Source organism: Dromaius novaehollandiae, chromosome 6 (genome assembly GCF_036370855.1).
Source record: "Dromaius novaehollandiae isolate bDroNov1 chromosome 6, bDroNov1.hap1, whole genome shotgun sequence".
Taxonomy (NCBI): domain Eukaryota; kingdom Metazoa; phylum Chordata; class Aves; order Casuariiformes; family Dromaiidae; genus Dromaius; species Dromaius novaehollandiae.
In genome coordinates this window covers 22576219-22602607 of record NC_088103.1, presented here as the reverse complement: position 1 = coordinate 22602607, position 26389 = coordinate 22576219, and the positions used below count along the sequence as shown (strand labels likewise).

General features: G+C 44.4%; 1 protein-coding gene across 1 annotated transcript; it reads right to left on the bottom strand.

Annotated features, from left to right (window-relative positions):
* Window positions 1-16412: 16412 nt before the first annotated feature.
* On the bottom strand, window positions 16413-24448 carry COMTD1 (catechol-O-methyltransferase domain containing 1). Its single transcript, XM_064513831.1, has 7 exons — window positions 24296-24448; window positions 23298-23431; window positions 21670-21775; window positions 20701-20819; window positions 20410-20464; window positions 18485-18618; window positions 16413-17746 (listed from the first exon to the last, which is right to left on the bottom strand). The coding sequence occupies exons 1-7, from the start codon at window positions 24375-24377 to the stop codon at window positions 17594-17596; spliced, it is 783 nt and encodes a 260-aa protein (XP_064369901.1). The 5' UTR covers window positions 24378-24448; the 3' UTR covers window positions 16413-17593.
* Between the last annotated feature and the right edge of the window lie 1941 nt (window positions 24449-26389).

The following is a 26389-nucleotide window of genomic DNA, read 5'->3' as shown; positions in this document are numbered from 1 at the left end:
CTCGTGCCTCAAATATTTTAAGAGTTAATATATGAGGGTAGTGCTCAGTAAGTTTTAAGTTTAATAATAACCCAAGACCTATATTGCTCTGTACCTTTGTGCAGTTAAGGACTTGCTTCACTCATGACAGCATTGAAGATAGATGATTTTCGCTGAACAGTTGGATTCCTCAAGCAAGTTGGGTTTTTTTTCTTTTTTTTCCCCCTTCTGACAGGTAAGATTTGTCACAACAGTTAAATTCGTGCTATGTTGCATGGGCAAAATTCACTGCAGGACGATGTACTTGCCACATTCAGACATCTTAAAACTGCTTCTTGATACTCTTGCTTGGGTGGGGGGGAGTACAGAAAACACATCTTTTACAGATATCTTCCCAAATGAGACCTCTGCAACTGGATGGTATAACAGCCTGTTTAGCCCAACTGCTCTGTGAGGTTTCTGCTCAAAATGAGTGAAATAAAGGCTTAATTTTATGTGGAGATGAAAAAATAAATCCAATTCTGTCTTCTTATTGACCAATAATTCTTGACAAATGTCCATTTTCTGTCCAGAAACGTGGAATAATAGAAAAAATTCATACTGTTCCAGGTTAGATTTAACAGAGGTAGTGGAAATACAAGGGATATTTGGTCTTTGAACATGCAGTCTCTTAAGATCAAACATAGCTACTTGTGAAGGCTTCCAATGTGAATATCTTGGAAAAACACGTAGTTACAGTATGCTTACATTTAGGTTCAAGGGAGTGCCTGAAAGCTGCTGCTTACAGTTCCTTCATCATGCAGCTGAAATGGGTGTGTATTTGTACTTAGCTTTGCTGTCTGTAGTTCACAGCAACTTCCTTTATAGGGAAGGTGGCTAGCTCATGGCCTGCAAGCTTTATCTTTAGCTTGCAAGCTATGTTTGGTTCATGCTAGATTAGAATTAACCCCCTTAAAAATTCTAGTGATTTGCTTGGGGTCCCAGTCCATTCTGCATTGCTGTCCTCATATTCAAATTCTGGAGTAGCTACTCTGTAATAAACTGCTGGTCTTCAAGCTTTATCTGTGAAATAGTTCAGCCACCCTCTTAATGGAAGGGAGTAGAGCAGAGCTTATGCTTCCAGCTCAGGCTCTTGAGCGGGCGTTCTGCTTTCTTTGACTATTTGATTTAAGAAAACAGAGGAGGTTCAGCAGCATGGGTAGTAAGCTTTGTGCTTAAGCATGCCTTCCACAACTGTCAATAAAATGCCCTTTTCTTAGGAGCACTTTAAATAGTGGAAGAAGAGGCACATAAGGTGCAGTTTGTTAGTCTATTCTTGGATGTTAATTTTTGAAAGCTTACAGTATTTATAATTTATAGGTGCTAGGCCTTCTAAAGCTAGAGACTATGCAGCCAGACAATTGAATTTTAGTACAGGTTCTCTTTTTGGTGTAATCATCTTTGGTGCCATGCAAAGCATATTTAGGCTTGTCCTGAAAAAAACGCTGTGTGCCTGCATGCTTCACCCAACTGTAGCACCTGGACAAATAAAGGAGCCTCTCTCTTGCTTAGGAAGCATCTTGCTTACATCCTTTAACCAGCAGGGCTACAACCCTTGTGCTTCTCCATTGGGGGGGGGAGGGGGGGCGTGTCAATAGGGCTGCAGTGAGTCTGGCATCTTGTTTTTTTTTTTTTTTTTAAGAAAGCAGCTACAGACTGCCCTTACCACTGTCTTCCTCCCATGTTCAGCTGTAGCTATTTTCTTTGCAGTCATATAATAGGTAAGTGAAATAAAAGCAGATAGTTCAGAACTTCTTTTCCCCTCTTTCTGCAAATAAATAATGGAAAACTTAAACCTATTCCTTTTATTCCTTTTCCACATCAATCATTTTACTAGTCCATAGCCTTTAAACCTTAAGTAGTTTCTTTTTTTGTTATAATGCTGATAGGCAACCAAAAAAATGCAAGGGTTGTGCAGTAGTTAACTGAAAATGCAAGTTCCCCTGAAATGCCCCATCATATATCATTACTTTGGAAATGAAAAGGAAGTTCAGGCTCTACCTTTTGACATCTCTCAAGTAAGACTTATAAAAATGGCTTTCAAACTTTTTTTTTTGAGTATGTTACAGAAGCTGCTGGTGTAATTGGAGTTTTCTGGTGAGGAAAGCTTGTAGTTTAATGGCTCCATTTTGTTAGAGAATGCAAAAAGCTTTAATGATCACTTTCAGTGCTAGCTAGCCTTTTTTCAGTTGTTATCTGGAGTAAAATAAAAATACTGAGATAGCTAATGACCTGAGAATGGATGTGCATCTTGTGTTTGTGTAAACTGTAGCACTGCATTCCTGCCTATTAAAATGGGAATAGGGGTTGTCTGCATGTATATTGCAAGATGACTTAATTGCAGACACTTGAATAAATAAAAATGCTTGCATGTGAGATTGACCCCTTTGCAACTTACCATCCAAGTGGCTCAGACGTTTGCGTTGCAGCTACGCTGTAGAAATTTGCCAGGTTGTATTAACTAACCTTGCACTCAGCGTGGCTTAGCTTGGTGTGGTATACTCTTAAATTTGGCTCTTGTACGTTAGTCATTCAGCACTGAGAAATTTTTCTGAAACCATTTCAGAAGGGGCATGGAAACTTCCTTCCTAAATGTTGGGGCATAGGTTTTTTTACTTTCCCTTGGTTGCTGCTGGGATAAAGCCAGGCAACAGCAGAATGTGCTTACTGCCCTCTAATGTCGTGTTTTGGTATTTGACTTAAAAGTAGCAATGGTCCATCTAGCCCACATAAAGGTGCGTTTGAGTCTAAGGTAACTGCATTTTTGTAGGAAGTAGAAATGCACAAATACAAGACAGCGCAGGGGCGAATGATTCAGCCCTGCTTATGTCGAAGGTCCTTGCTTCCTTATCATAAGCATCCGTCAGTGAAGACACAGAAGCAATTCTGTGCAAGGTAAGTCACCAATCACGCATGACAAATACCAGGTCTTACCTGTGACAGCTGTGTCTTAATGACAGGTACAAATGTTTTGTGTGAACTGTCCAAAAAAAAAAAAGAAAAGAAAAGAAAAAAGGGAAAACTGCTGCAAATTATTTCTACAAATTCTGGTGTATTTTTGTCCCTAATTTGGAATAAGAATAAAAACACAAAGTAGATCAATTATTTTAGCATGTATTTTAGTTACGCTTCCCTTCTCATGACTAAGTGCCTGGGACTGCCTTGTAGTCATCAGTCTTTCTATAATGCTGCTGTGTCACATGGAAAGCAATGAACAACTGAATAGCCTTAATTTTTCTGAGCCTAGCATGCAACTTCCCCCCTTTAGCTGTGAATTTGATACTGATGGTCTTGCAAAAAGAGGCAAAAATGTCATACACAGCAATCTCAGAAGAGTAATATCCAATTAAAACTTCCAAAAATGCTGTTAGACAAAATGTGTGGTGTTATACACTGTGGAGCTTGGTTAGAGTCTCCAGATTTATATGTACACTCGTATTTATCTACCAGTGTTGGGAAAAGCGCTGACAGAGCTTTAAATATAGTAAGCAGTCAGACTTTGTTTCACCTCCAACCATTTGACCTTTACTACAGCATGTGTTTTTAAATTAGAATTTTCTGCCGAAACTAACAGAACTGAAATATTTGCGTTAGAATTTCAGCAGGTTAACTGTGCCACAAACTTCAGAGATCTTCCAAAAGTTTGTGAACGCTTTCGTGGGGTGCGCTCTGTCCTGGATCCCTGGGGGCAGATCCTACGCTAAGGAGTGTTTTGCTGTCTATTTAATTCCGTACTGTTAGCAGTTCAGTACGTTTCTGTGTGTGCTTAGCCTATGTGCCTATAAGCATTAAAATATTAAATAGCTGTTATAAAATCTCACTAATCTTATTTGGTGTGCTTCGTAGAGCTGGTTTGGGTGTGCTAGCGTGAGTCACGGTTACAGGTGCTCTGTCTAAGTCCCAGCCTGGTGCAGTTAGCAGAGCAGAGGCAGCAGAGCACAAGTGACTCATGAACTTTGTCCCTGGGCGTTTTATTTGTTCCACGGTGGTGCTATTAACAGCACACTTTAACTGGATCCTTATTAGGATCCACACTTAATTTTGCATTTAAGAAATTATGAGTTGCTGTGCCATGTTTAGGGACTGGGCGTTACACAAGTAAGGATTTTGGGGAGGGGTGTTTCTTCTTTCGAGATAAGAGATCAACATCTTCCCCTAGAAGCCTCTAAAATAGCATTATTATAACTTATTATTTTTAGCAGCCAGGGAGTGCCAATCTGATACCTTTTGTACTAGGAGCTGGTGCAGGGCGTGCTGGTGCCCTGGCCCAGGCCAGCCTGCAGGTAAGGCCTGGCCCTGCAGCTGGGGATGGAGCAAGCAGGAGCTTAGCAACCCTCGCTGTCTTGCTTCTTTCTTCCCTCTGCTTCAAAACTTGTGCTGTTTTCCAGCCTGGCTTATGGATCAATTCTGCCATCTGGTGGCCATTCCGTTTTCTCTTTTGCTCTCTCTGGGGAATGTCATAAAATCTGAAACAGCTTTTTTCCTTTGATATTTTTCAGGTACCTTTCATTAGCTCACTGATTGAAAAAAAACAACAGGAAAATGCTAACATTTTCAGTAAACCTAAGCCTGATTCTGAGCTAAGGAAATAGAATTAGAGGGGGAAAAAAGCTGCCTATTGCTGCACTCGGCTATCACCTACCCCAGCGCTTGTGAGAACGGTGCAGCGCACATTGAAGTCTGAAAAACAAGTGGTCCCGCTCCTTGCCACAAGCTGCGGGCAGCTGGATTCCTGGGTGCATCCTGGCTCCTTCCCAAAGGGAGCTATTAAAAAAGCAGCTTCTCAACTGCTGCTGTGCTTCTGACCCTTTACAGCACTTCCTAGAAGTCTCAAGATAGCTCAAGAGTCCCTCAATTTCGAAACAGAAGTTTCGGCCTTGATTTCTGAGAAAAGCTTGACAACGTGAAGATGGAGCCCACCAGCTGTCAGAAATTGGAGTAAAAAGATCAGAAGTGTTGCTCTGAGCGGGGTTTTCGGGAGCCGGGGTGCTGGCGGGGCTGCGCGAGGGCACACGGCATCGCTCTAGCGAAGGGTTGTGCTGCAACCCCAAGTCCCGCTTGAGGGACTGCTCAAAAGCCGTCTCGCAGGATATGCCACCTACGGACGGGGAATGCAGCCAGCCACTGGCTGGGGATTTTAATGACTTTCAGGAGCGTACAAAGTCCATGTTTTCCGGACAACAGGAAAATCAGAAAGCCGAAGGGTTTTTGGCACCCACGTTGACCCTGCAGCCATTGCGGCTGCTCGGCCTCCCCTTGGCCATTATTAACTTTTCCCCCCGGTTTCTCTGCCCAAACCACATACGTAGCTACATCCTTGCCCAGGCATTTTGGCCCCCGTGGTGGCTCTCCTTTTGCACGGGGAGGCAGGCAGAGGGCTGCTGGCAGCGGCCCCCACGCGGGACCGGGGGCGGCTGGGCGCCCACCCAGGCGCTCCGCGACTCACAGCGGTCCCGAGGGCAGCGGCTGAACCTGCCCATTCTGGCAAGGATCACACTCCAAATGAGCGTGATTATGAATTCTCGATTTCGCAATTTCTTGTAAGATGGCTGTTGCTAAATTTAGGGTTTTGGTGAACTGATTTGTTGCCAGGAGGAAATTCTGAGCAGGTTTGGTGGGTCACAAGCGATCATGAAAGCCACCTGGTGTTAATTTAACTTCCCTGATTGTCTGCATGTGGCTCTGGGAGCAAGGTGGGGGCGTTTTTGCCTTTGCTCTGTTGGTGATGGTGGTTCTTGCTTTGCATGGGTGCTTTAGCTCAGCTAAAAAGCCATGTGGTTTTACCTATAGTGTTACTTATACGTGGGCTACTTATTGCCCCATGCTGGGAAGTTCACTCAGCCAGGTTATGGGGACTGGGTCTGACTGGTGACCCCACTGAAACAGCAACCGGACCAGTGCTTGAGGGAGGCTGCAGGCTGCTGGGCCTTTGCTCCAGAAGACAGCATCAGGCAAGTGTGAAAACATGTGTGGCAATGTTTGGTGTTTTGGGAGTAAGTTACAAATCCTAAACTCCTCAGTTGTGGCACTGTAATGTAGCCTGGTTGTAGGGTTGGGTTCTGGTCTTTGCAACAGAAGGCTGACCCCTCTGCCCCCATGTTCAAGGACATTTTTTATTTTTATTTTATTGAAGGGACATTTTTTATTTTTATTTTATTGAAGGGCTGCAGAAAATCTGATGCAGCATTTAGTCTTGGTGCAACACTTGTAGGCTTTTAGGTGAAACCTAATGCTTTGCAGCAAAGGTCCTCGCTGTGTTTGGGGTGCTTGAGCATGCTGTTGAAACTGTTTACAGCTCACTTCTACATCCAGATAGACTGAAGCTCACCTGGTTTACTGTTATCAGTGTTCATCATAGCAGGAATTCACAAGAGTGAATAAATCTTAGTGTCTTGGTGGGTTTATCCACTGAGTGAGCACAGGCCTAACAAATGCATCTTCTGCTTTGAACCTTCTCCCTCCTGGGGGCTGCCTAAATGTTGTGGCTCAAAATCCCATTCCTGACCCTTTTCCTTGCTTTTGTGTGGAGCAGTCGTGGAGCAGGGCACTGGGCGGTTCCCCCGCGGCTGTTTGGTGCGGCTCCTCCGGGCTCGTGCCGTGCCCAGCCGGCGGGGCGTCGAGTGCTGCGGGGCCGAGCGGTTGCTCGTGGTTTCCCACTGAACTCGACAGAGTGTCACCGCTGTGTTGGAAGGTTTGTGTGTTGGATTAATCCATTTTCTTCCACCTGAAATGTGACTGCTCCCGTGTTTCTGTCTGGGGCTGCTTGACTTAAATACGTGGGGCGTTTCTGCAGGACGCGTGCTGAGTTTGATGGGACTGGGGCATGGTGGGCGATGGGACGGGGCATGGCACAGTGTCTCGCCCTCTCTGCGTGTCCTCCCCTGTGACGGGGGTGTTCGGGAAAGGCTGTGTCTCGCCTGGGTGTGCCTTGTGGGCCTGAGGCACTGGGGGTTATCATTGCCCCGTGCGGCAGCGAACGGGCACTGGAGAGGCAGCGCTTCCGGTGCCAAGAGCTTGGCCTGCAAGGGAGAGAGGGGAAGCATCTGAAATGCAAACTTCCTGGGGGAGAAAAAAGGCTTTAATTCTAATAACTTCCTTCCCTGTGCATAGGAAAACTTTCCTATTGCCTAGGAAAACCCCTTTTTACCTCTCCTTTCTCTTTCCTCCCTTTTCCTTGATAGTCTCTGGGTCCCTTGGAGGAAAGCTGAAAGGAGTTAGCTGACAGGCTTTGGGGTTGCTGTGGCTGTTACAGTCCAATTCCCTTTTGTGGAGACAAAGTGAGATAAACACAAAAAGGGCAAGAAAACGTATGTAAATGTGGAAAAGGCCATTACAACTTCTGCTGGTGAGTCTTGCTCCTTAATTTCCTCCACCTTTTCTGCTGGATAAACGTGACCGCAGCGTGAGGCTGCTCAGCCCTTCTGAGACCCAGGAAGCCTGTATTGGCACAGGCTGCCTAAAGCTTGCTGTTCTGCTCTTTATAGGCTCTCGGTTTATTAGCCTGAAGGCAAAAGAAGTAAGGTGAGACGTAATAAGGTCGAGAAGGAGCACATAAGAGGCAGAACGCAGGAATGCCTGACCAGAAAATTAAAATCTGCATTATAATGCATATCACCTATGTAATAGGGGTGTTTAATTATATTTGCACAAGCAGTCCTAATTTCAGTCTCCTGTAACCTCCTGAGTGCTGAAGCTTTCCAGCCTTAATCATGTGCCTTTAATGCGGTTTGAGGTAAGTGTAGATGCTTTGTAAGCTCAACAGTCATGGACCCTAGCTGCAGGTCTGAGGTTTTCATTTAAGGGGGTACTATAGTGCATGTTTGGAAGTTTAAATATACATTGAAGTTAAGCTTGTGCTAAGGGGATCACTGAATAACTAGCGCACGAGCAACTATGTTGAAAAGAAAACTTGGTAGCACCTGTAACAGTAACCGAAGCTGTGTGAGAGAAGGGATTTGGTGATGCTGGTGGCCCTTTCTGCAATGCAGGAAGGAATTTGGGGGGCCCAAATCCCCGAGTGCTGATTAAACGCCTCTGTGCTTTTGCCTCTTTCAAGTTTAATTGTTGTCAGTGATGACTTGGATCAGTTTGGTTAAACCCAACACAGAAACGACTTGGGCAGTATTTCCCTTCCTCCCCCTCCCCCAGTGATTTGGCCTGTTGGAAAAGGTCAGATCCTGCACAGCAGTCCTTGGTGGGGGGCGAGGGAGCTCAGAGTTTGGCATGGTGCTCCAGGCACTTGGCAGGCAGTCTTACTGGCTCTCAGTTTTGTCCTCCCTGTCTAAGGATGGGAAATGCTGTCTGCTGATGCGACTTGTTCTCTGGGGTAAAGGACTGTGCTGAAAGTCCACAACAGCTATGGGAAGACCAAGAGTCAAGGTAGATGTTTGCCTTGTCTATGGCAAAACTACAGCTTCTTGTACGTGAACTGTTCTGTCGAGAGTTTGACCTAGTGAGCATCGTTCTGTAATTGTGCTTTGGTAGAGCATTACTGCTCCTCTGCAGTGGGAACGTCTCTGGGGCTCCCTGGAAGTTAATCTAGCTCACCTGTCCAGAGGAACAGGCATACAGGGTCAAGTCTGTAGCATAAATACCTTTTGATTCCTTCTCTCTGACCTTTAAACACATCTACCCTACTGGCATGGCTTGAAATTGCCATAATTATTGACTATATTATGATAGCTTTATTTGCTTAATATGGCCAGGAGATAATATAAAGTTTCCGAAGTTCGGACAAGAAAAAAAGTGATGTGAGATTCAGCTTCTGCACCTCCTTGATATTGAAAAAATTTCTTCCAGGGAATATGTCTGCTTGGTTTGGGCCAGATTTGGAGTAACCCGAGGTGCAAAAATGTATAGCTCATAAAGAAATGAAGCAGGCATTGAGTGTAGTGGGGTACTGCCAGTGTAAGTGGAGCTGCTGAAGGGAAAAAAGCTGGGACTCGCAGAGTAAACAAGGCTCAAAAAAAATCTTTTTGGGGGGGATCTCTTGTATGTTCTCCAAAGTTTTGTGATTCTTTCCTCTTTTTTAAGCTAGTCCAGGGATAACATTTGGCATACATTAGCGTTTGGGTGTGGTTTCTTCTTTTTTTTTTTTTTTTAAGGTGTGTTTCCTAGTAACACACACATAAAAGATATAACTTCCATCATGGACAGCTCTGAAGCTTCTTACACATGGGTCTAGGTTTTATAAACTGTGGTAGCAGAGAAACATGTTGCTGTTCTTGGTTTCCATTTAGATTTACAAGCATCCATTTTCCAGCACCTAATTTAAAATGTGTGTGGTTTTTTTGGGGGGCGGGGGGGAGGCGAGGGGAGAGGGTAGTATTTGGTTTGTTCTCATACTCTTGGCTGGAGCTGCTTTCTGTTTCTAGGGGCTGTGCTAGAGGCCAGTAAGTTCTGGGCTAAAATCCTATGGACTCTCTATCAGGAGAAGCTTGGAGGTGCTGCAGAGGGCTTGGTCCAGGGCTTTTTTCTTAGCATTGTGAATAAACAGCTAGGTTTTATTCTGGTTAATGAACACTATGTTATTATATGTTTATGCAGTAGTTAGGCATTCCATTTACTAGTGACAGCAGCAATAACACTCTCTCATTAACTATCTTCTGCAAATCTAATTTTGCGATGTCAAAGAGTTACTACTTTCAGCTTACCAACAAAACTCAAGCCGCTATCCCAGCATAATTCAAAAGGCCGCTGTAAAAAAAGCGCAGAATCTTGTTTTTTTTCAGTAGGTGAATAGAAATAAAATTATGAGCCTTTAAACTAAATAATAATTTTTTCCTTGTAGCTTGAGATCTGTTCAATCAATAATCTTTCTGCTAACTCTGGGGAGAATTTTAGTTGCCTCCATAAAATGTTTTAATTATTTAAAATCATAAAATATAAGTAGGCACAATTTGCTTGGAACTCATTAGGGAAATATATGAATAAGAAGAAAAGATAATGTTTGCTTCTGCATTAATTTAAAGCAGTCTCTAAAATATGAAATCTAATCCTGGAAAGCAGTGACTTATCAGCAATGTTTACTTTTCCTATAATAGGAATAAATATTAAAACAGCTAGTTATGTGCTTATCCCTACAGTATTGCACAGAGGCAAAAAGGAAGATAAATAACTTGTCTGAAATCCCACATTAATTTCCCTCTTTTACAGGTTTTATGTTTGTTCATTTCCTTTCTCAAAACATTGCCTTTAAAATTATTATTATAAAACAGGTGACTTAGAAACCATGAGTAGCTGCAAATACATGAGACCAATTTGTGTGTGATTAGAATTATGCGGAGGTAATGTTTTATCTGTATTTAGAGCCTTTCAGCCCAACGCAAATCACAAGAGGCTGCGCGGGGCAGAACAGGCAGCGGCAGCAAAGTGCTGCTGCCTCCGGGGCAGGACTTGGCAGACCGGAGGGTGGCAAAACCGAGGGAGGGGAAACAGAAACTGCCTTTTATTGCAAGTTGCTCTGAAGGAACTTCAGTGTTCAAAGTGGCAGGAAACGCTCGCTTATTTGCTGCTTCTAGGCACAAAAAGAAGGAAGAAACAGCTTAGTCATTCCCTGACCAAAAGCTCTTGCTTGGGATCTGGCCAGAAATCCCTCCCCAAAAGACCTTTCTGGTTGTATTTATGTCTTTCAACTGGTTCATTCTGGAAGCACATGATACCACAGCTGCTGCCATGAAAATTAAGTTAGTAGTAAAACCAGCTGTGACACAAACCACCTTGATATGGGTCCAGAGTTCCCAAGTGTGGGAGCTCTTTGGTTTTCCGAACGTGTTTGCTTATCGGCTGTTTGGAGCAGGGAACGGAGCCGCTCCGTGTGGCCGTGTCCTTGCTGCAGTGCGAGGATGGAGGAGGCATCCTCAGTTTCAGTAAATGTTGACCATGAGATTCCTCTCAATTAGCTGAGGGCTGACGTTGATCAGGGTGAGACTGTTCCCTTCCTTATGCCACAAAGGTTGTATCCTGCCTGCTGCTGATCGTGAAAGACAGCAGTGCCCGAGGTTCAAACAAACGCCTCTAACCGCTGCACCGAAAGACCAGGCCCTCCCTTTAGGCTGTGACACCACAGACCTCTGTTCCACTCTTGGTTTGCTGAACATCTCAGTGGGACTGAAAGCTGCAGAGTCAAAAACACGGTAGAAACGTGGCTCAAGAATTTGGGAACCCCGGTGTCGCGCCTCAAAGTGTGTGCATGGGGGGGGGGTCTGCTCCAGATTTCTGAGTACCTGGGTACATGCTACATGTTTTCCAAGCTGTAGATAACACTGAGATCTTGCCCTCCTCCCTTGAGGTAAATCGGAGAGGGCCAGCACACAGTGGGGACGTGGTGTCACTGCTGAGTGAGTGCTGGCTGCTCATGTAATTACCTGGTAGTAATGCAAAGTTGGCTCTGCAAGAGCCTTTGGTTCATCTCCCCATCACCCATCCAAACATCACACCATGTTTCAAGTGTGACATCTTTGGAGCAGGTACTGAGATACCCAACCAGCACCTAATATTATGTGCTTTCGTTCTGATGGTGGCTTTGGGGAGGTACTGCGTGGGGGGCGGGGATATGTTTTTATGTATTATCTTTCAGCCCTATGTGCTTCTGAGCAAATACCAACTATATGCTTGACACTCGTGTTGCCCTCTCTGGGCTGAACCCTTGCAACTGGAGATGGTGCCAACGGTCTGTGAACATCTGGGTGGGGGTCTTTGGGCAATAGTTGTGCCCCAGGTCAGCTCCCCTTTTGGGGTGGAGCCCAGAAAAAACATGCGCCTTTACTGTATGAGCAGTATCTCAGGAAGGTGTGTTGTCTGGGAGTCAGGAGCAGTCTCATAAGCTTCGTTATATGATTTCACCATTAGAGAGAGACAAAGACTGGTGCTGCGTTATCATGCATATCATACCACTTTTACCACCTAATCAAAGCCTAAATTCCCATTGTCCCCACAAATTCCCTAAAGCTGATTCACCACTTGAATTAAAACATAATTATATATTATCAGCAGTCACTTTATAGTAAGGCTGAAGGATTAAATGCAGTTAGCGGTGATGAATTCCAGACGCATAGGACAGAAGCCTGAAGAGAAGGCCAAGTTCTGGGTAACTAAAAGATAGTGTAATGTATTCTAAATATTTGATTCAATTAAGCTTCCTTCTGGTCTTTGTTTCAGCTTACAGATGGCTCATCAATCTATAGTTTAGGGACACATTGCTATTCTTTCTAATGGTAATTACGTGATGAGGATGGAGACAGGTTTGATTAAATGCTCACACTATGTTCTGCATATTTAAAATAGAGCAGAGTCCGGAGCAGAGGCACTATGTAGCCTTCTGCATGCAGACGCAGCCTCAGGCGCTTGAGAGAACTCTGCGAGCAAAACTAGTGTCTGCCTCTAATATGGGTTACAGGGACTTTGGGGGTCCCTCTACTCAAGGAAGAGGAGTTTATGAAGTCACGAACTATGAAGTTATTTGTATCTAGTTTTGAATTTTGCTAATCTGCTATTTGTCTGTTTCTTCCAAAAACATTAATGGTGCTTAGTGACTTTTGGATCAGCTTTATTGGGAAGATTATTGCGACTTGGAAATGACTAGCGAAACAGTTGCAGAGTCTGTGATCAATCTTCCAGTAGCATAATGGTACTGTTAGACCATCACACGTACTCCTAGCAGCTTGTAGCTGGCTCTTGATTATCAGCCTCTACTGTAGATGTAGAGAACAACTTCATCAAGTTTGAAATCACAGCTTGAACTCCTGTCTTGTTTTCATTACTAATCTACCAGTAACCAAACTCAGTCTCGCGTAGGAGGAGCCAACATGTCTGCGTGGTTTTTTTTCTCTGATTTGCTGTTACTTGTACGTTGCTGTTTGACTTCCTCAAAGTGTTCAAAAATGGTGAAATAACGACTAGCTGCCGAACTTCTGGTCTCTAATAAGCTTTAGCCAACCTCAATTTGCCTTCATACTGATCTGACTAAAACAGAAATGTTTGTTATTTGAGAGTTCTTATAAGAAAAAGATAAAATTAGGTGTGTCTGTTTGCTTTTCCGTAAGTTGCCAATGAAAGCCTGGCTGCCTGCACTTCCTGGCTCTGTGAAATGTTGTTCCTTGCATTCACAGACACGTGCAACATGATCTTTGTCTCTTTTCAGCAGAGAGAGTCTCTTTAAAGCTTGCTTTTGTTGGGGCTCAGATCTAGGCCCGTTAAGTCCTTTAGGGCTGGAACATCTGTCCACTTAAGTTAGGCACTTAAATATGTTTTGGGGATCTATTTCATGGGCTCTCTTGTCCATTAGCTCTGTCTTTCCTGCAAAACTAGGTACCACCTTTCTCTCCCTGTTGTCTGTCTATGCAGTAAGCTCACTGGGCAGGAGGAAGGTAGGAATGTATGTGTGTGTTTCGGTTGTTTCCTGGGGCTAAGCCTCGCTCATAGAGAACTTCAATAAAATCAAAGGGACTTTGTGCAACTGTGGCGTTAGAGCCTGGCAGCTATTTGAATTTGGGTCGGAAGCTTGGCAAGGGAGTCTCCTGTCATCTGGGACTTGGGATACCATTCAAGCTTCAGATAATCATCCCTATAATTATTGTCATTGACATTAATAATGATGCATAAGATCTTACAGTTAATTTAGGAAAACTGAGCTTTCTCAAAAGCAGAAGGGGAAAGTCATGCCACGCAACCTTGTATGACCGAAATACTGAGAGGCCTGTAGTATTTGGCAGTCTCTCTCTTTTTTTCTTTTTCTTATTAACATTTAGTTATAGCCTAAAGAGCATCCTCAGAATTAATCACTGGATCTGTATCTTTATGAGAAAATACAAAGTGTCAAAACACTGTTTGTTCCTTGCTTAGATTTCTTATAACTATCATAATCGGTCTCTGAGAAATGATTAAAACAGCAATAAACAGAGTCTATTAATCTCTCCCAAAGGGCTTTCCCATGAGTCTCTGAGAGCAGAAATATTTGAGAGCATGTCCCAGCTGTTAAAGTGTCCAGTACTGTGTTTGTAACCCTAAAATTTTTGTTATCTACTCGAAAAGCAAAATCATAAAAGTGGAATATGGCCAGAAGCTTTGAATGCAAATGTATAATGATCTTGTGTATTCTTTTAGTGACTCCATCTGAAAGCTATTATAGTCATTAAGACTTCAGTAAGGTGTTATTCTTTTATGTAGATAAGAATATTGAGGCACATAGAGGTTTGAAGACCTCAGGGTAAAAACATATCCTAAAAAAGAAACTGGACAGCTTTTATACCCTATTTAAGATCTTGTTTAAGGGCCACATGCACCTTCTCCTGGCTCTCTCCCAGGCATGGATTTTACTTCACAGCCACCAGCACTCAGTTCAGCAAAGCACTTAAGCACATCCTGACGTGCTCTGCTGAATCAGGGTTTTAACTGGAAGTGACAGAAATAGAACCAAGATTTCCTCCCTCATAACCCCACGCTGAAATCGCTAGACAATGCTTCCTTTCTTCATTATTCTCCCACGAATGTTTGAGACAGGTAAGACTTGTGCCTTGAACACCTGCCCCTTGTCAGAACCTAAGCCACTTGGTTAAAAACCTCAGAAATGAGAGCTATGTTGTCAGTTCCTAACAATTATTTTATGAGATTTGAAATCTTTGTCCCCCAGTGCCTCAAGTCATTCCAGTGCATTATTCAAGCAAATGGCAGGAGCAGGATTCTCTCAGCTCTGACATGGCTTTCCTACAGGAGGCCAACAAAACTAAGATGATCTCCTCCTTCAATACACCACACTTGGACAGCCTTCCAGTGTATCAGTCCCATGAACAAGTAGCCAGTGGAGCTTTTGGCTGTAACGTGCTAGTTTGGTTTTTCTCATTTAATTGGGTTTTCTTGGTAATAGGAATTTTGGGCTGGATTTAGAAAGCCCTAAAAATTAGGTATATACAAATACTATTTGTAATGGCATATTCACCATGGAAAGAAGTGATCAGCTAGATTCTCCTTCTCTAGTTTGAACAGAACATGCTTCTCACCCCTGCTCCTTAAGTCTCCTTATTGGCCCTAGGTAAGGGGAGCTCTTTCAACCACAGCTTTTCCATCAACAGCTGCCAAAAGTTTCATAGAAGGCGTAAGAATGGAACAGGAGTAATTGATGGCAGCAGCAATTTAAGTTAACTATGAATTGAGACGACTATATAGAAGGGTGTGAAAAAGCATCATTCTGTTAGGTGCCCTCTGGGGAAAGGAATCTCTGTGCTTGCAATTACTTGAATAGCTAGTTAACAGCTGTACTGCATCCTCACACAATCGCTGCTTTTCTTCTGTAGCCTTTCCACCACCTTTCTCTGTGCTTGCAGCTTTTTAGCAAACTTTACAGCAACTGCTGGAGTTCTTCAATTAAAAAAAAAAGCTTATTAATTAGCAAAGCAGATAAGCTATAAGAAGCAGACTCATAGGCTACCAGCACCTTGGAGCCCAGGGCAACTCCTTTCAATGGCAGGAACACGTAATACCTCCTCTGTTAACAACTATCTGGCAAGTTGCTGCTTTGTGGGGGTGAGCGGGGTAGGGTATGGTTTCCCAAACTCCTTGCCAATTTGTTCTTCCTCATTCTGACTTCAGAAAATCTGCCTGCACTGTTACTTAGCCTTAGTGACCCAGTTCTTGATCAAAAAGGTTTTAAGGATTGCTCAGTATTAGAAGGCTTGTCCTTTAACACCACTTTTTATAAATACTTTCTTCCCTCCCTGCCCCAGATGGTAGATATCTGGGACTTCTTGCTTCAGTAGCCTTCAGAGGTCACCAGCAACTTTCAGTATCTTTGGTTTGAGAAGCTTAGGAATCTTTGTGATGCTATTTAAAAACCAGTTTTTCCTATTATGTCTGGTAAAGTTGGTGAGCTTCATCTCTTTTCCTTTTGATAGTAGGACTGATTATTCTAGTACTCAGTATAAGGTTGCTGAGCACAGTTAGCATCACCTGCTGTCCGGCACTGCTGAAAGCTTGGTCTCCAAGTCCTGAAGCATTCCGGGGTAAATACCATGAATTTCTTTCTTCTGTATAAAAACTATAGCTTCTGTTACCTTGGTCTTTATGCTCCCAAAATAAGTGTGTACTTTAAAGTTCTTCATGATCCCTAGCAAATATCCCAATGTCAAGAAAACATTCTTCTAGAGGACTGTAACTTTTATTTGGTCTTGTTATGCAAAATTAGTTGCTCACCAAAACACATTTTTGCTTGAACTTTTCCAATGAATATATATGCTTCAGCCTATATTCAAAAACGGAGACCCCCCATTTTTTTTGGCTGCAATAAGATAGCTGAAATATTTCAGACAGTGACTAAGACTGAGAATTTTACTGGCCCTGTTCTGCTAGAAGCATTCGGATGCTCACAGAGTTCCAGTGGGGGGGAAAAAAGACACCCTCACTCTTTCAGTCACATTGAGACAGATGTTCTCAACAGATGGGAACACACAGAAACAATTTGGTAAACATTACCTGCAAGGATTCTTAGCATGTAAGGAAGTACTAACAGCCCAAAAAGTCATATGATTATGTGCTGCATATGATTATGTGCTGGGCCTGCACTACAAGTTTTGTGCTTTTTGGAGACTCATCACATTGAGTCGCATCACAGTTGCTCAGTCTAATTTGGAGAGTGTTTGTCCAACTTTCTAGTCTTCAAAATATTATCACCAACACATTTCCCACACTCCACTTTCTATCATCTTGCTATCTCTTTTGCAGAATACCCCCCCCCCCAAAAAAAAAAAAACAGCAGTAGCAAGGACCCAACCAAACTACACTGGGGTTTTTTTGTTTTTTTTATATATATATAACAAGCTCAAGCCTCAACTCCTGGTAGCATAAAAGCTCTCTTACTTTTCATTCTTAGCTTTGTGAAAAGTGTGAACACTCTCCTTTCACTGACGCAAAGGTGTCACTGCATTGAGTTACATCTGCTCCCCCCCCACCTTCATATTTTCCTCCCAGCTTAATTGGTGCTTCATCTGGCTGCTATGCAGATGTTTTTTTCTTCCCTTTCAAAACTTCCTCCTCAGTAGTAGAAGATGCAGTTAACTTTCCTTCAAGGCAGTGAAAACCTAGAGGGAGAATGCCCTGATGGTTAAGGTGTTGGATTGGGGATTAGTGAAGATTGTTTCTAGCACCGATAATGATTCTCTCCAGGATCCTGTGCAGATCACTTAATATGTCCATATTTCTACTCCCATCTCCCCTTCCCCTCTTCTGTGACTTAAGAGCATCTTTTAGGACAGGAAATGTCTCTTGTTATATTGACACACTTGGAACTCCACTCGGTCATTCTACACAGGGAGAGTTTCTTCGACCACTGTCTTACAAGGACAACTTTGTGCAAGTTTTCTTCCTTTATTGTAATTAAAATAAGAAGCCATACTAAACTCAAAATAAGTTTCTCTTCTCAACTTAGCTGCCCTTAGGGATCCTGCTGATTCTAAAGTCTGCTTTCCCAGGCTATGTTACTCTGTGGAGACATAGGTTAAATGATCATTTTTAACAGTGTTCTGCCTTTATTTTTCCTGATGATTAGATGCTGCTTGCTGCTTCCCATCTGCTGGGCTTTCTGCAGTTACAACTTGAATGCTAATGTCACTCCATCCCCCATTGGGATCATGCTGATACTGACTCGTGCATCTCTGAGAAGCTTCTCATTGAGGTGGTGAATGTTCTGGGCTGCCAAGTCATCCTTTCTTGGTTTTAGCACCCTTCCACCCCAAAGAACCTATAGGGGGAAAAAAAAAATGTCTTGCACCTCACTTGTTTCAGTATGTTTCTTAGACCACAAAAGAAGCTTTGGAAAAGGTCCTGCATCCTTGCTAAAAATTGATACTGAGTAAAGTATCTCACACTTTCCAGTGCTCCCTAACATGAAGCTCTCATCAGATGGGAATGGGAGTCCATGGAACTGGCTAATATTTGTACTTCTATTGCAGATTAAAAGCCAAAAAAAAGAGAAATCTAGGTATTTTTAGAAGCTCTTATTTAGTTGCCACCGTAACCCTAAAAGTGCCTGAAGTTTCTTGTTACTGGTAGAGTTATTAATTGATAACTTAGTCGTTATTTGTAACAGATGACATATTAGATTTTGTGTATGTACTGTATGCAATGGAAAAAGCACTGTACAGAGAATGCTCTATATTAATCTGATTTTTTTTCTTAATGAATTGTAAACAATAACAAGCTTCTGTAATCAGAGGCTGTTTGTTTTAATATAAATTTAGCACTTCATTACTTATATTTGGTTTTCCTTCTTGCTTATTAGTGTTGCATATAGTTTACTTTTTAATAATTTATGTTCAATTTTAAAAGCCTTCTTTGAGTAACATGAAAAGTTGCATTTGGCAACTGAGTTGCAGGTCAGAAATCAAGTTGTTAAAATCCCAGGGTGGTTCCCCCTGCTTTCCCAGAGGCAAAAAGCAGTAACTCCCTGTGCTACTACCACTAAAGCTGCAGTACTTACATTATCAATAGCTATTATTCCCCCTTTCTTTATGAGGCGCAAACATTTTTCATAGTACTCGTTGTAGCTCTCCTTATCAGCATCGATGAAAGCAAAGTCAAAGGTCTCTGCTTCTCCACCAGCCAGTAGTTCATCTAGATGGGCAACAAAGTGAGTTGTTATGCCCTGGTTAACATTGTAAAAGGAGGAAGTCATCCATTTGTGTCAAAGGCTTCATTAAATATTTTTGGTGCCTTGACCAGGCAGGCTATTCCACTACAGCTAATTACTGGAAAAATTTATCCCACGGACAACGATCTGGATGTGATCTATGCCATAAGACACTTGTCTAGTTACTGAGTTCTGTCTACTTGGAAGAAGTTCATGGAGTATTTCTAAAAGGGCAGGATACAGCTGGGGCTGCTGAATGGTGCAGCAAGAACAAGTCAAGCAGTTTGAAACTGGACACACACTGCCCCTTCATCCATTTTTTTTTTTGAGAGGATTAAGAAGAACTGTTCTAAGTGGATCTGGATTTTTCTTGTACTTATGAACAGGTTAAGCTCTAGCTGATGATCAAGTATGATGATATAGGTCATGAACAAACCCTGCCAGGAATATTTAGCAAAGCAAAAGATAGCTATAAGTGTTTTGTCTCTGGGCCAAGGCAAAGGGAATTTAGATTAAAGTCCTCTTAAAGGGACTTCTTGACAGAGAGCTTCAAAACTGTCAGTTGCAAAGGAGCTGACTACTTTCTGAAGATTCTTCATCACCCCTTCTCACCTGCCCTTATCCTTTGTAGCAGAGGATCTTTGTCTGAAGTAATTGCCTAGACAAAGGTGTCCATCAGACTTCAAAGACAGCACAGCCTGGCAGACTGCTAATATTTTCTTCTTTAGAAAGGAAACACAAATTTGGAAGTAATACAAAGTGACAGATAGGTCTGTAGAACCATCCATCCTAGCAAGGAGAATAAACTGTGCTCCTTTGGAGTACACTAGTTTTCATACTGCACCCCTGCTGGATAGACTCTCCCACTATTTGGTTTGTACTGAATCGCAGAAGCACTGGGCTCATAAGGAGCCCAGGAGAACACCTAGTCCAACCCTTGTAACTGATGGATGGCCAAGGATGGACCAGATAACCTCTTATGTCTCTTAAGGACCTCTAAATGTCTCAAGACCTCGAAAGGTCTTAAGATTGGATTAAAGAAGTCAAGTACCTGATGAGTGCAATTCCCCAGTATTCACGGGTAGTCTCTTCTACCTTAACAGCTAATAGATTTTTCCAAATACACAAACTGAATTGCCTTTTCTGCAAATCATCTTCTACCTCCTCCGTTCCTAACAAGTTTTTTAAATTTCAGATTTATTTATATCCCCTCTGCCTCATACCTTCTCTTGTCTTGACTGAGAAAAGTCATTGCCTTTCTAATGATCTTACATGATTTTGCCATGTGCTAAATGGGAAATTCTCTGGATAAAATTCAACTTCTATACCCTAAAGTTTTATCTTTGCTTCTGCATTTTTGTTGTACCTCGGAGTTTTATAAAAAACTGTCTAAACAAATAAATGCTTACTTAAAATGGACTTGGGATAGGAGAAATTGGGCTTTGTCAAATTAATCTGTTTTAATCAGCTTTCCCATAAGCAGGAGCTGCTGACAATAGTACTTCTTAGATTAAACAAGGCAATGGACAGAACAGGTGAGTGACCAGTACAGTGCACTACATAGGACAGGCATTTTCTTCTTCTCTACTAGCATGTAGAAAGACTGCGAACTTCTGGTTGTGTCCCCGCTTCACCCCCCCCCCAAGCATTTTATATAAGAGAAGCTGTCTTCTTGTTAGGAAAGGGGCATCAACCACTAGTATATTTGGTCTTTTAATCAGCATGATATTCATCTCTTAGTGTTTTTCTTTTTTTAAATTTTTTTTGTTACTTACCAAGTGTTTGAATTGCTGGCTTAATTCGTAGGTCAATTTTATGCTCTACGCCTGCCTAGAATGGAAAAGAACAGAGTTGATGAAAGTAGTAAAGAAATAATGTGACAGTGGGTTGCACTTGGGCAGTGACTGGTGTTCAGAGGTTCCAGATGGAACTTAGTTGTCTTTCCAAAATGAGACGTCTCAACCCGCTTGAATGCTTGTGGGTGAATGTGCAAGTCTGAGATATGAAAATCCCTGGACAGGCAGCTGAAGCTGTCCCAAACATTTAATGGTAGAGATGCTACTTACCTCCTTCCACAGTGGCTTTCCAATTTTGGCATACTCCTCATTTATATCGCAGGCAATAACTCTGCCATTATCCGGCAAGACAAGTGCCATATTCAAGGTATTATATCCTGTGAAAACACCTAGGCAAGATCATAGGAGCCATCAATACTTGCAAATTGTGAAAATTTGATAAATAGTGAACTACAAGGCTCCCCTCAGGAGGAAGAATCCCAGAAGACTCAAAGGTGGCAATTTGTTAATGAACTTAAAAGGTTTTCCAATAATATATTGTGGATTGGGAGTTTTTTAAGATTATTTTTTTGATCGACCTTTTTGCAAAGTTTAGTCAGCCTTTTCCAAAAGTCCGCGCACACAGAACAAAATCTAGTCCTGCATCTCCAAGGAACACCCTTATTTAAATGTGCAGCTAAATCCCAAAGTGAAGGGACTGGATCGATCCAAGAGCAAAACAGTAGGGCTTCCTAAGGCTTCATAATAGTCAGGCCAAAGATACAGACAGGTGGGAACCCATGCTTGGCACCTCAGCATGAATTTGGCTTTCAGAGGTCCTCCTAATGTAGGAGCACCAAGGAAAGTGGATTGGAGGTAAGGCCTGTGCAGCAAACCATTTTCTTCTGGCATGAAAATGATATAGGAAAATAAGAGTGCACCTTGCCCTGTGACTGCTGGCTGGCATTGGAGACCCAAGTGATGTGTTGGTTATATTTTGAGATATTTTTTCAGATTCTCCCTGAAGAAATGAGACATCCCTGCTGATGCCAGTATTATTGAATGCACAGATAGACAAAGTGGCAAAAAAGTACAAATTGGACACTACTTTTGAAACTGCAGTTTACTCAAATGTCTGCTGAGACAGGGATGCAGTACTCTACTATGTTTGGAAATTTGATTTTAAGCAGGGCTGGATTTGGAGAACCACAGCCAGGAGCTTTATTTTACTGCAGAGAGGACAAATTTGCATACTCTTACCTATTTCAATAACTTTCTTGGCTTTGATAAGTTTGACTAAATTTGCCATAAGCTGAGCCTGGTCACAGGACACCATCATTTGACCCCAGGGATGATCTGCGGTGAGCTAGAAAGGGGGAAATCAACACATCAAGATAAACAAACAAAACTCAAAGCCTCTAAAACTATCCTGGAGAGAAGAAGAAAAAATCCAGGGAGAACAGACGTACTCTTACTTTTCTCACTCTATGGCTTTGTCTTCCATGCATGAGAAAGAATTGTTTTAAATTTAATGGTAATTAATGGAGGAAAGTAATAAGCAGTGACTAAGCATTCAAAGCAGTAATATGCTCTAAAGTTGCTGTGGCAGACAGCAATGAAGTTAACTGGTGGAAAGCCATAGGGGAATCCTGAGAATGAAAGTCCTTTATCCCTGTATATATAAAGTGTGCGTGTGCATTTATATTGTACACACACACTTTTTTTTTTTAAGCAACCTTTATGCCTTTATTCCCCCAGGACTTATAGGAAGGCTTTATGAACTGCTAGGTTAAAGCCTATTGCAGAAGGTCAGACTATGTGGCTCTGGCTACACAGAACAGAGCTGGAGGAGCTGTGACTATATATATGTATGATGAGGGGTCACTAAGGAGGGTGCAGAAGGAGAGGCAGGGCTGTGCAGGGGCAGTCTGATGGATGGGATGGTCCTCTGTTCCCCATTCCTGTTTCCTTTCTTTCACTAGGGCCCATTATAGCTGCACCAGCTGCATTACTTCAACATTTAATTCCTTTTATACAGGAATAGTTTGTCCCATTTGATAGGACTCTATCCTGAGTCAAAAACTATCCTGTTCTGAGCTCTGACACTGGAGCTTGTTGGAGGACATCACCTCTCTAGGCTACAGTTTCCTCATGTGCCAGCTAAGATGAACAGAAGTTGTCTACACAAGTCAAGCGCAGCCCATATGCATGGGATTGGGAGCCATGGACAAGATGTGTCCAAAATGTAGGCCAATGCTATTAAATATTCATTGGGTAGCCCAGAACATCAGAGAATCTGGGTACTACCACTTCTAAACAAACTATCATGTGTATGTTTTATGATTTAATACACTGGACAATGTTCCATTGCTCTTCTAGTGTAGGAAGTGTATCCAAGGAAAGTAGGTATGGCCAGGATTTCTTCTGGACCAGCCATCACCTGCAAGTATAAACATATATATACAGTGGCTTCTAAGGATTGGAAATATGAGAAAGGACAGAGTATGGGAACAAAGAGGATTTAAATCAACTTTCCACCTACGTGAACTAAATCTTCACCAGTAAGCCGGGTTTTGGTCTCCACCTCAAGATTCTGGATTATGAAACTAACGGACAAACCTGAAGGGATTATGTTGTTAGCTGTCTCTGTAAGGAATAGAGCTATGCAATCAAGGCTGCCTGTAGTTCTTCCTGGATGATTAATTTTGTACTGGCACTTATGTAAGGCTACCACCTATAAATCCAGGCAAGTACGAATAATATAGAAGAAGGAATGTCACAGGAAGGGTAGGAGTTCTGTGCTAGACCTGGGTAGTACTGAAAGGGCCTACTGGAAAAATAAATGTTCTCCAGAATAGAGAACCAAAGGTGGGGGGAAAAATACTGACCAGCCGCAGCTTCTTTAGAATTGGGTGCTCCCGCAAAGAGTGATCCACTATGTACTGCCAGAGAGGGCTGCTTTTTCCAAAAGCAGCCTTGGTTGATCTGGGTGTCCCAAAACCTAAAGAAGGGTATCTTTTACCTACAAAAAATAATGCATAATAAGAACTTTAAGCTCCACTAATGAGATTTTGCAATTGTCAGTTATATCCTGCTTAAACAGAGAAAGCAGTCCAATACTACTAAAGGTTAATTCTGCAAAGGCTGAGAGAGAGAAAGCGTTGGGCGCTTGTGCTGTGCTGTGCTGTGGTTGAGGTGAAGGTTGCAAGCTGTCCTACTCTAACAGCAGTAACTGTACGGGCACTCAAAGGGCAGGAGCAGGGAGAGAAGCGGGAACGATGAGGCTCTCGTCCCCGTGGATGGCCTTTCTTGCATGGGATTGATGCCCGCCATCTCCGCGGCGTGGGGGGCTGTTGAGTGGACGGGGAGAGGCTGCGCTCCTGGGGCTGCCCGTGGACGCGTGCTGCCCGTGGGCAGGGGAGGCTGTGCGGGCTGGGGGCTCGCTCGGTGTGAAAAGCGAGCGGGTGCCGACGGCTGAAGTTTTAGGGCTGTATCTTGTCCGCTTAAATGCAGAGCGCAGCTGGGCTTCGATGATCGGTTCTTCTATGAAACGGGCCCAATACCTGGAAGGAATAACCCGCACCCCGTCGCTTGCGCCCCTGGGGAGAGCAGCGCGCCGGGAGGGGCGCTTCTGGCTGCAGGACGGGGCGAGGCCGGTCCGCCGGGGCTGGCCGACAGGGCGCCGCGGCGAGGGGCGGCCGGGGTCAGCGCGGGCAGCGGCCCGCCCGGGCCCCTCCGGGCCGCCCGAAGGCGCCGCCGGCAGCGCAGGGAGAGGCCCGGTCCCCCGCGGCGGCGGCGGGACGCTGCGGAGGGCGGCTCGGCGCTGCCCGGCGGGCGGGAGGCGGGGAAGGCGCAGCCCCGCGGCGGGCAGGCGGGCGCCGCTTACCTGCCAGCAGCCCCGTGGCGAAGGCGACCCCCAGCATCGCCGTCCCCACGGCCACGTCCTTGGACACGCTGAGGAGCGGCATGGCGGCGCGGCGGCGGCAGCGGCGGGACCGGCGCGGTCACGCGGGGCGGGGGCGGGGGCGGGGCGGGGGCCGGGCCTCGCCGCGGGGCGGGGCCGGGCGGGTTCGCGCCCTGCCGGCGGGCGGTGGGGCGTCGGGGCGGAGGCCGCGTGTCCTGGCGTGGCTGGTTACACGCGGGGCGCCGGTTGCTCGCTCGCCCCTCGCGGGAGGCGCGGCCGCCCCAGCCTCCGCTGTAAAATCGCGCCCTGGTTTCGCGTGGGCTGCCGCGGCCTCCGGGGGGGGGGCGCGCGTACCCCGTCGCCCGTCGGAGGGGCTCGGGCCTGCGAGGGGGCTCTGCCCTCCCGGCGCGGGCGCCCCGTCAGCCGAGGAGCGGCAGCCTCCTCGCCCCAAAGCGCGCGGCGTGGTGGGGCTTCGGTCCCCTGCCCGGCTGCCCCCACAGCACTGCGGGCCTCTGGGCCGAGGGAGTCAAGCGACGTTTTCCAGAGCAGGGGAGCGAGGCCGGGTCTCCCCCAACCCTTCCCGTCACAGCCCCCTTCCCCTCGCAGTCGTTGCGGCGCGACGCCCTGGCTAGTGCTTGCCTGCGGCTGGTGGCCCTGGCAGCCGCCCGGGGCGTGCGAGGGGTGACCTGTGCCTGCGTGAGGCTCACGGGGAGCACGGGTTAGAGAGCTCCTCTCTGCCCTCGTCTGTCGCCGGTCTTCGCACAGCTTAATCATACGAGAAACAGTATTTGCGTACTGAATTTGGGCTCAAATTTGCTGAGGAAAATAGGTAGACCAGCGCTGACTGCGTCATCCCGTTTCTTAGAAATTCAGCTACAAAGCCTGTCTGTGCTTTTGTTGTGGTGTAGAAGGCACAGACACGTGCTGAAAGGGCCCTGCGGCGCCTTTTGGCGCTGGGATGGGTCTGGGATTTGGCTTTCGTTTTGTGAAGTCCTGGCAGTTGTCTTAGCAAGATGCTAAGATGCATCATCTTGTCGCTGTACGGGTGCTGAAGTTAGCAGCACTGCGCACAGACCGGGAACATGCAGGCATGGAGTGGGCTGCAAATTGGCCTCCACGGATGTAGGATGCAAGCAGGTAAAAATTCCCTGTTGGCATTTAGTTAATCTATATAAAACCAGACGAACTGTGTGTCGGTAAGTTAGGATGATGACTTTTTCAACAATACTCCTAGCAAAACTGTCTGGTGTCAACACAGCAGAAAAAGATTCCCTGTAAGTACATCTTAAGTGCAGGATTAAGTATATCAGCCGAGGCAGAAGCTGCATTTATGGGAAATAGGTTTGCTGTCTGTGCTTTTCTAGTATACGCTGGACCTTATTTACAAAGACTTGAGCTCGGAGCTCTTGTATTTCTCTTGCAGCAGCCAATCATGTCAAGCACCTAAGGAGGCTGCTGTGCTTTCTGGCTTGTGGAAGAAAGCAAGAAATCTCATCTCATGTCTTGGCAGATAAAATGTCTTTCAGTTCACTTTTAAAATGTATTTGATTTTTGAAGGCTGTGAACGTTGTTGGTTTCTTGTTTTTTTTCCTTCAGTATCTTATCACTTTCTGTGTACGTTTGCTTTTGTAAATGAAGGCGTTTCATCCTGCCTTTCAGAAGATGAGTTATCAGGGAGCCGGAATATGTCAGTTTCGAGCCAAATAAAACTGTAGGAGACAGTCTCATGGCAACAAACTCTTCTAGGGGCCGTAAATCAGATTTGTGGCTTTGTAGCTCCATCTAGTGATTATCCTCTATAACTGCAGCAGGAGGGAGAGATTTACTGCGGGAAAGGCTTCCATTTACAAGAAACCGTCTGTAAATCCCAATGCTTCCTCTTTTGGCCTCTCTGCTCACAGCTCGGTGACCTGCCTCACTTGAAGCTCATGGAGAGCTTCAGGTTTCTGAAATCAATGTCAGTAGAACTGCTAACAGACTCAAAGTTAAATCTGTGCCTGGACTTACGCAGTCTGGTTCTGAGTACTTACACAATAATAGTTTACCTGCGGTGATGGTGATAGAAAGAGTTCTGCT

Coding starts and splice junctions, on each gene's coding strand:
- COMTD1 (XM_064513831.1), bottom strand. CDS start 24,377: ATGCCGCTCCTCAGCGTGTCCAAGGACGTGGCCGTGGGGACGGCGATG. Junction 23,432..24,295: donor CGCCACGGGGCTGCTGGCAG/GTAAGCGGCGCC, acceptor TATTTTTTGTAG/GTAAAAGATACCCTTCTTTA. Junction 20,820..21,669: donor CAAGAAAGTTATTGAAATAG/GTAAGAGTATGC, acceptor GATCTTGCCTAG/GTGTTTTCACAGGATATAAT.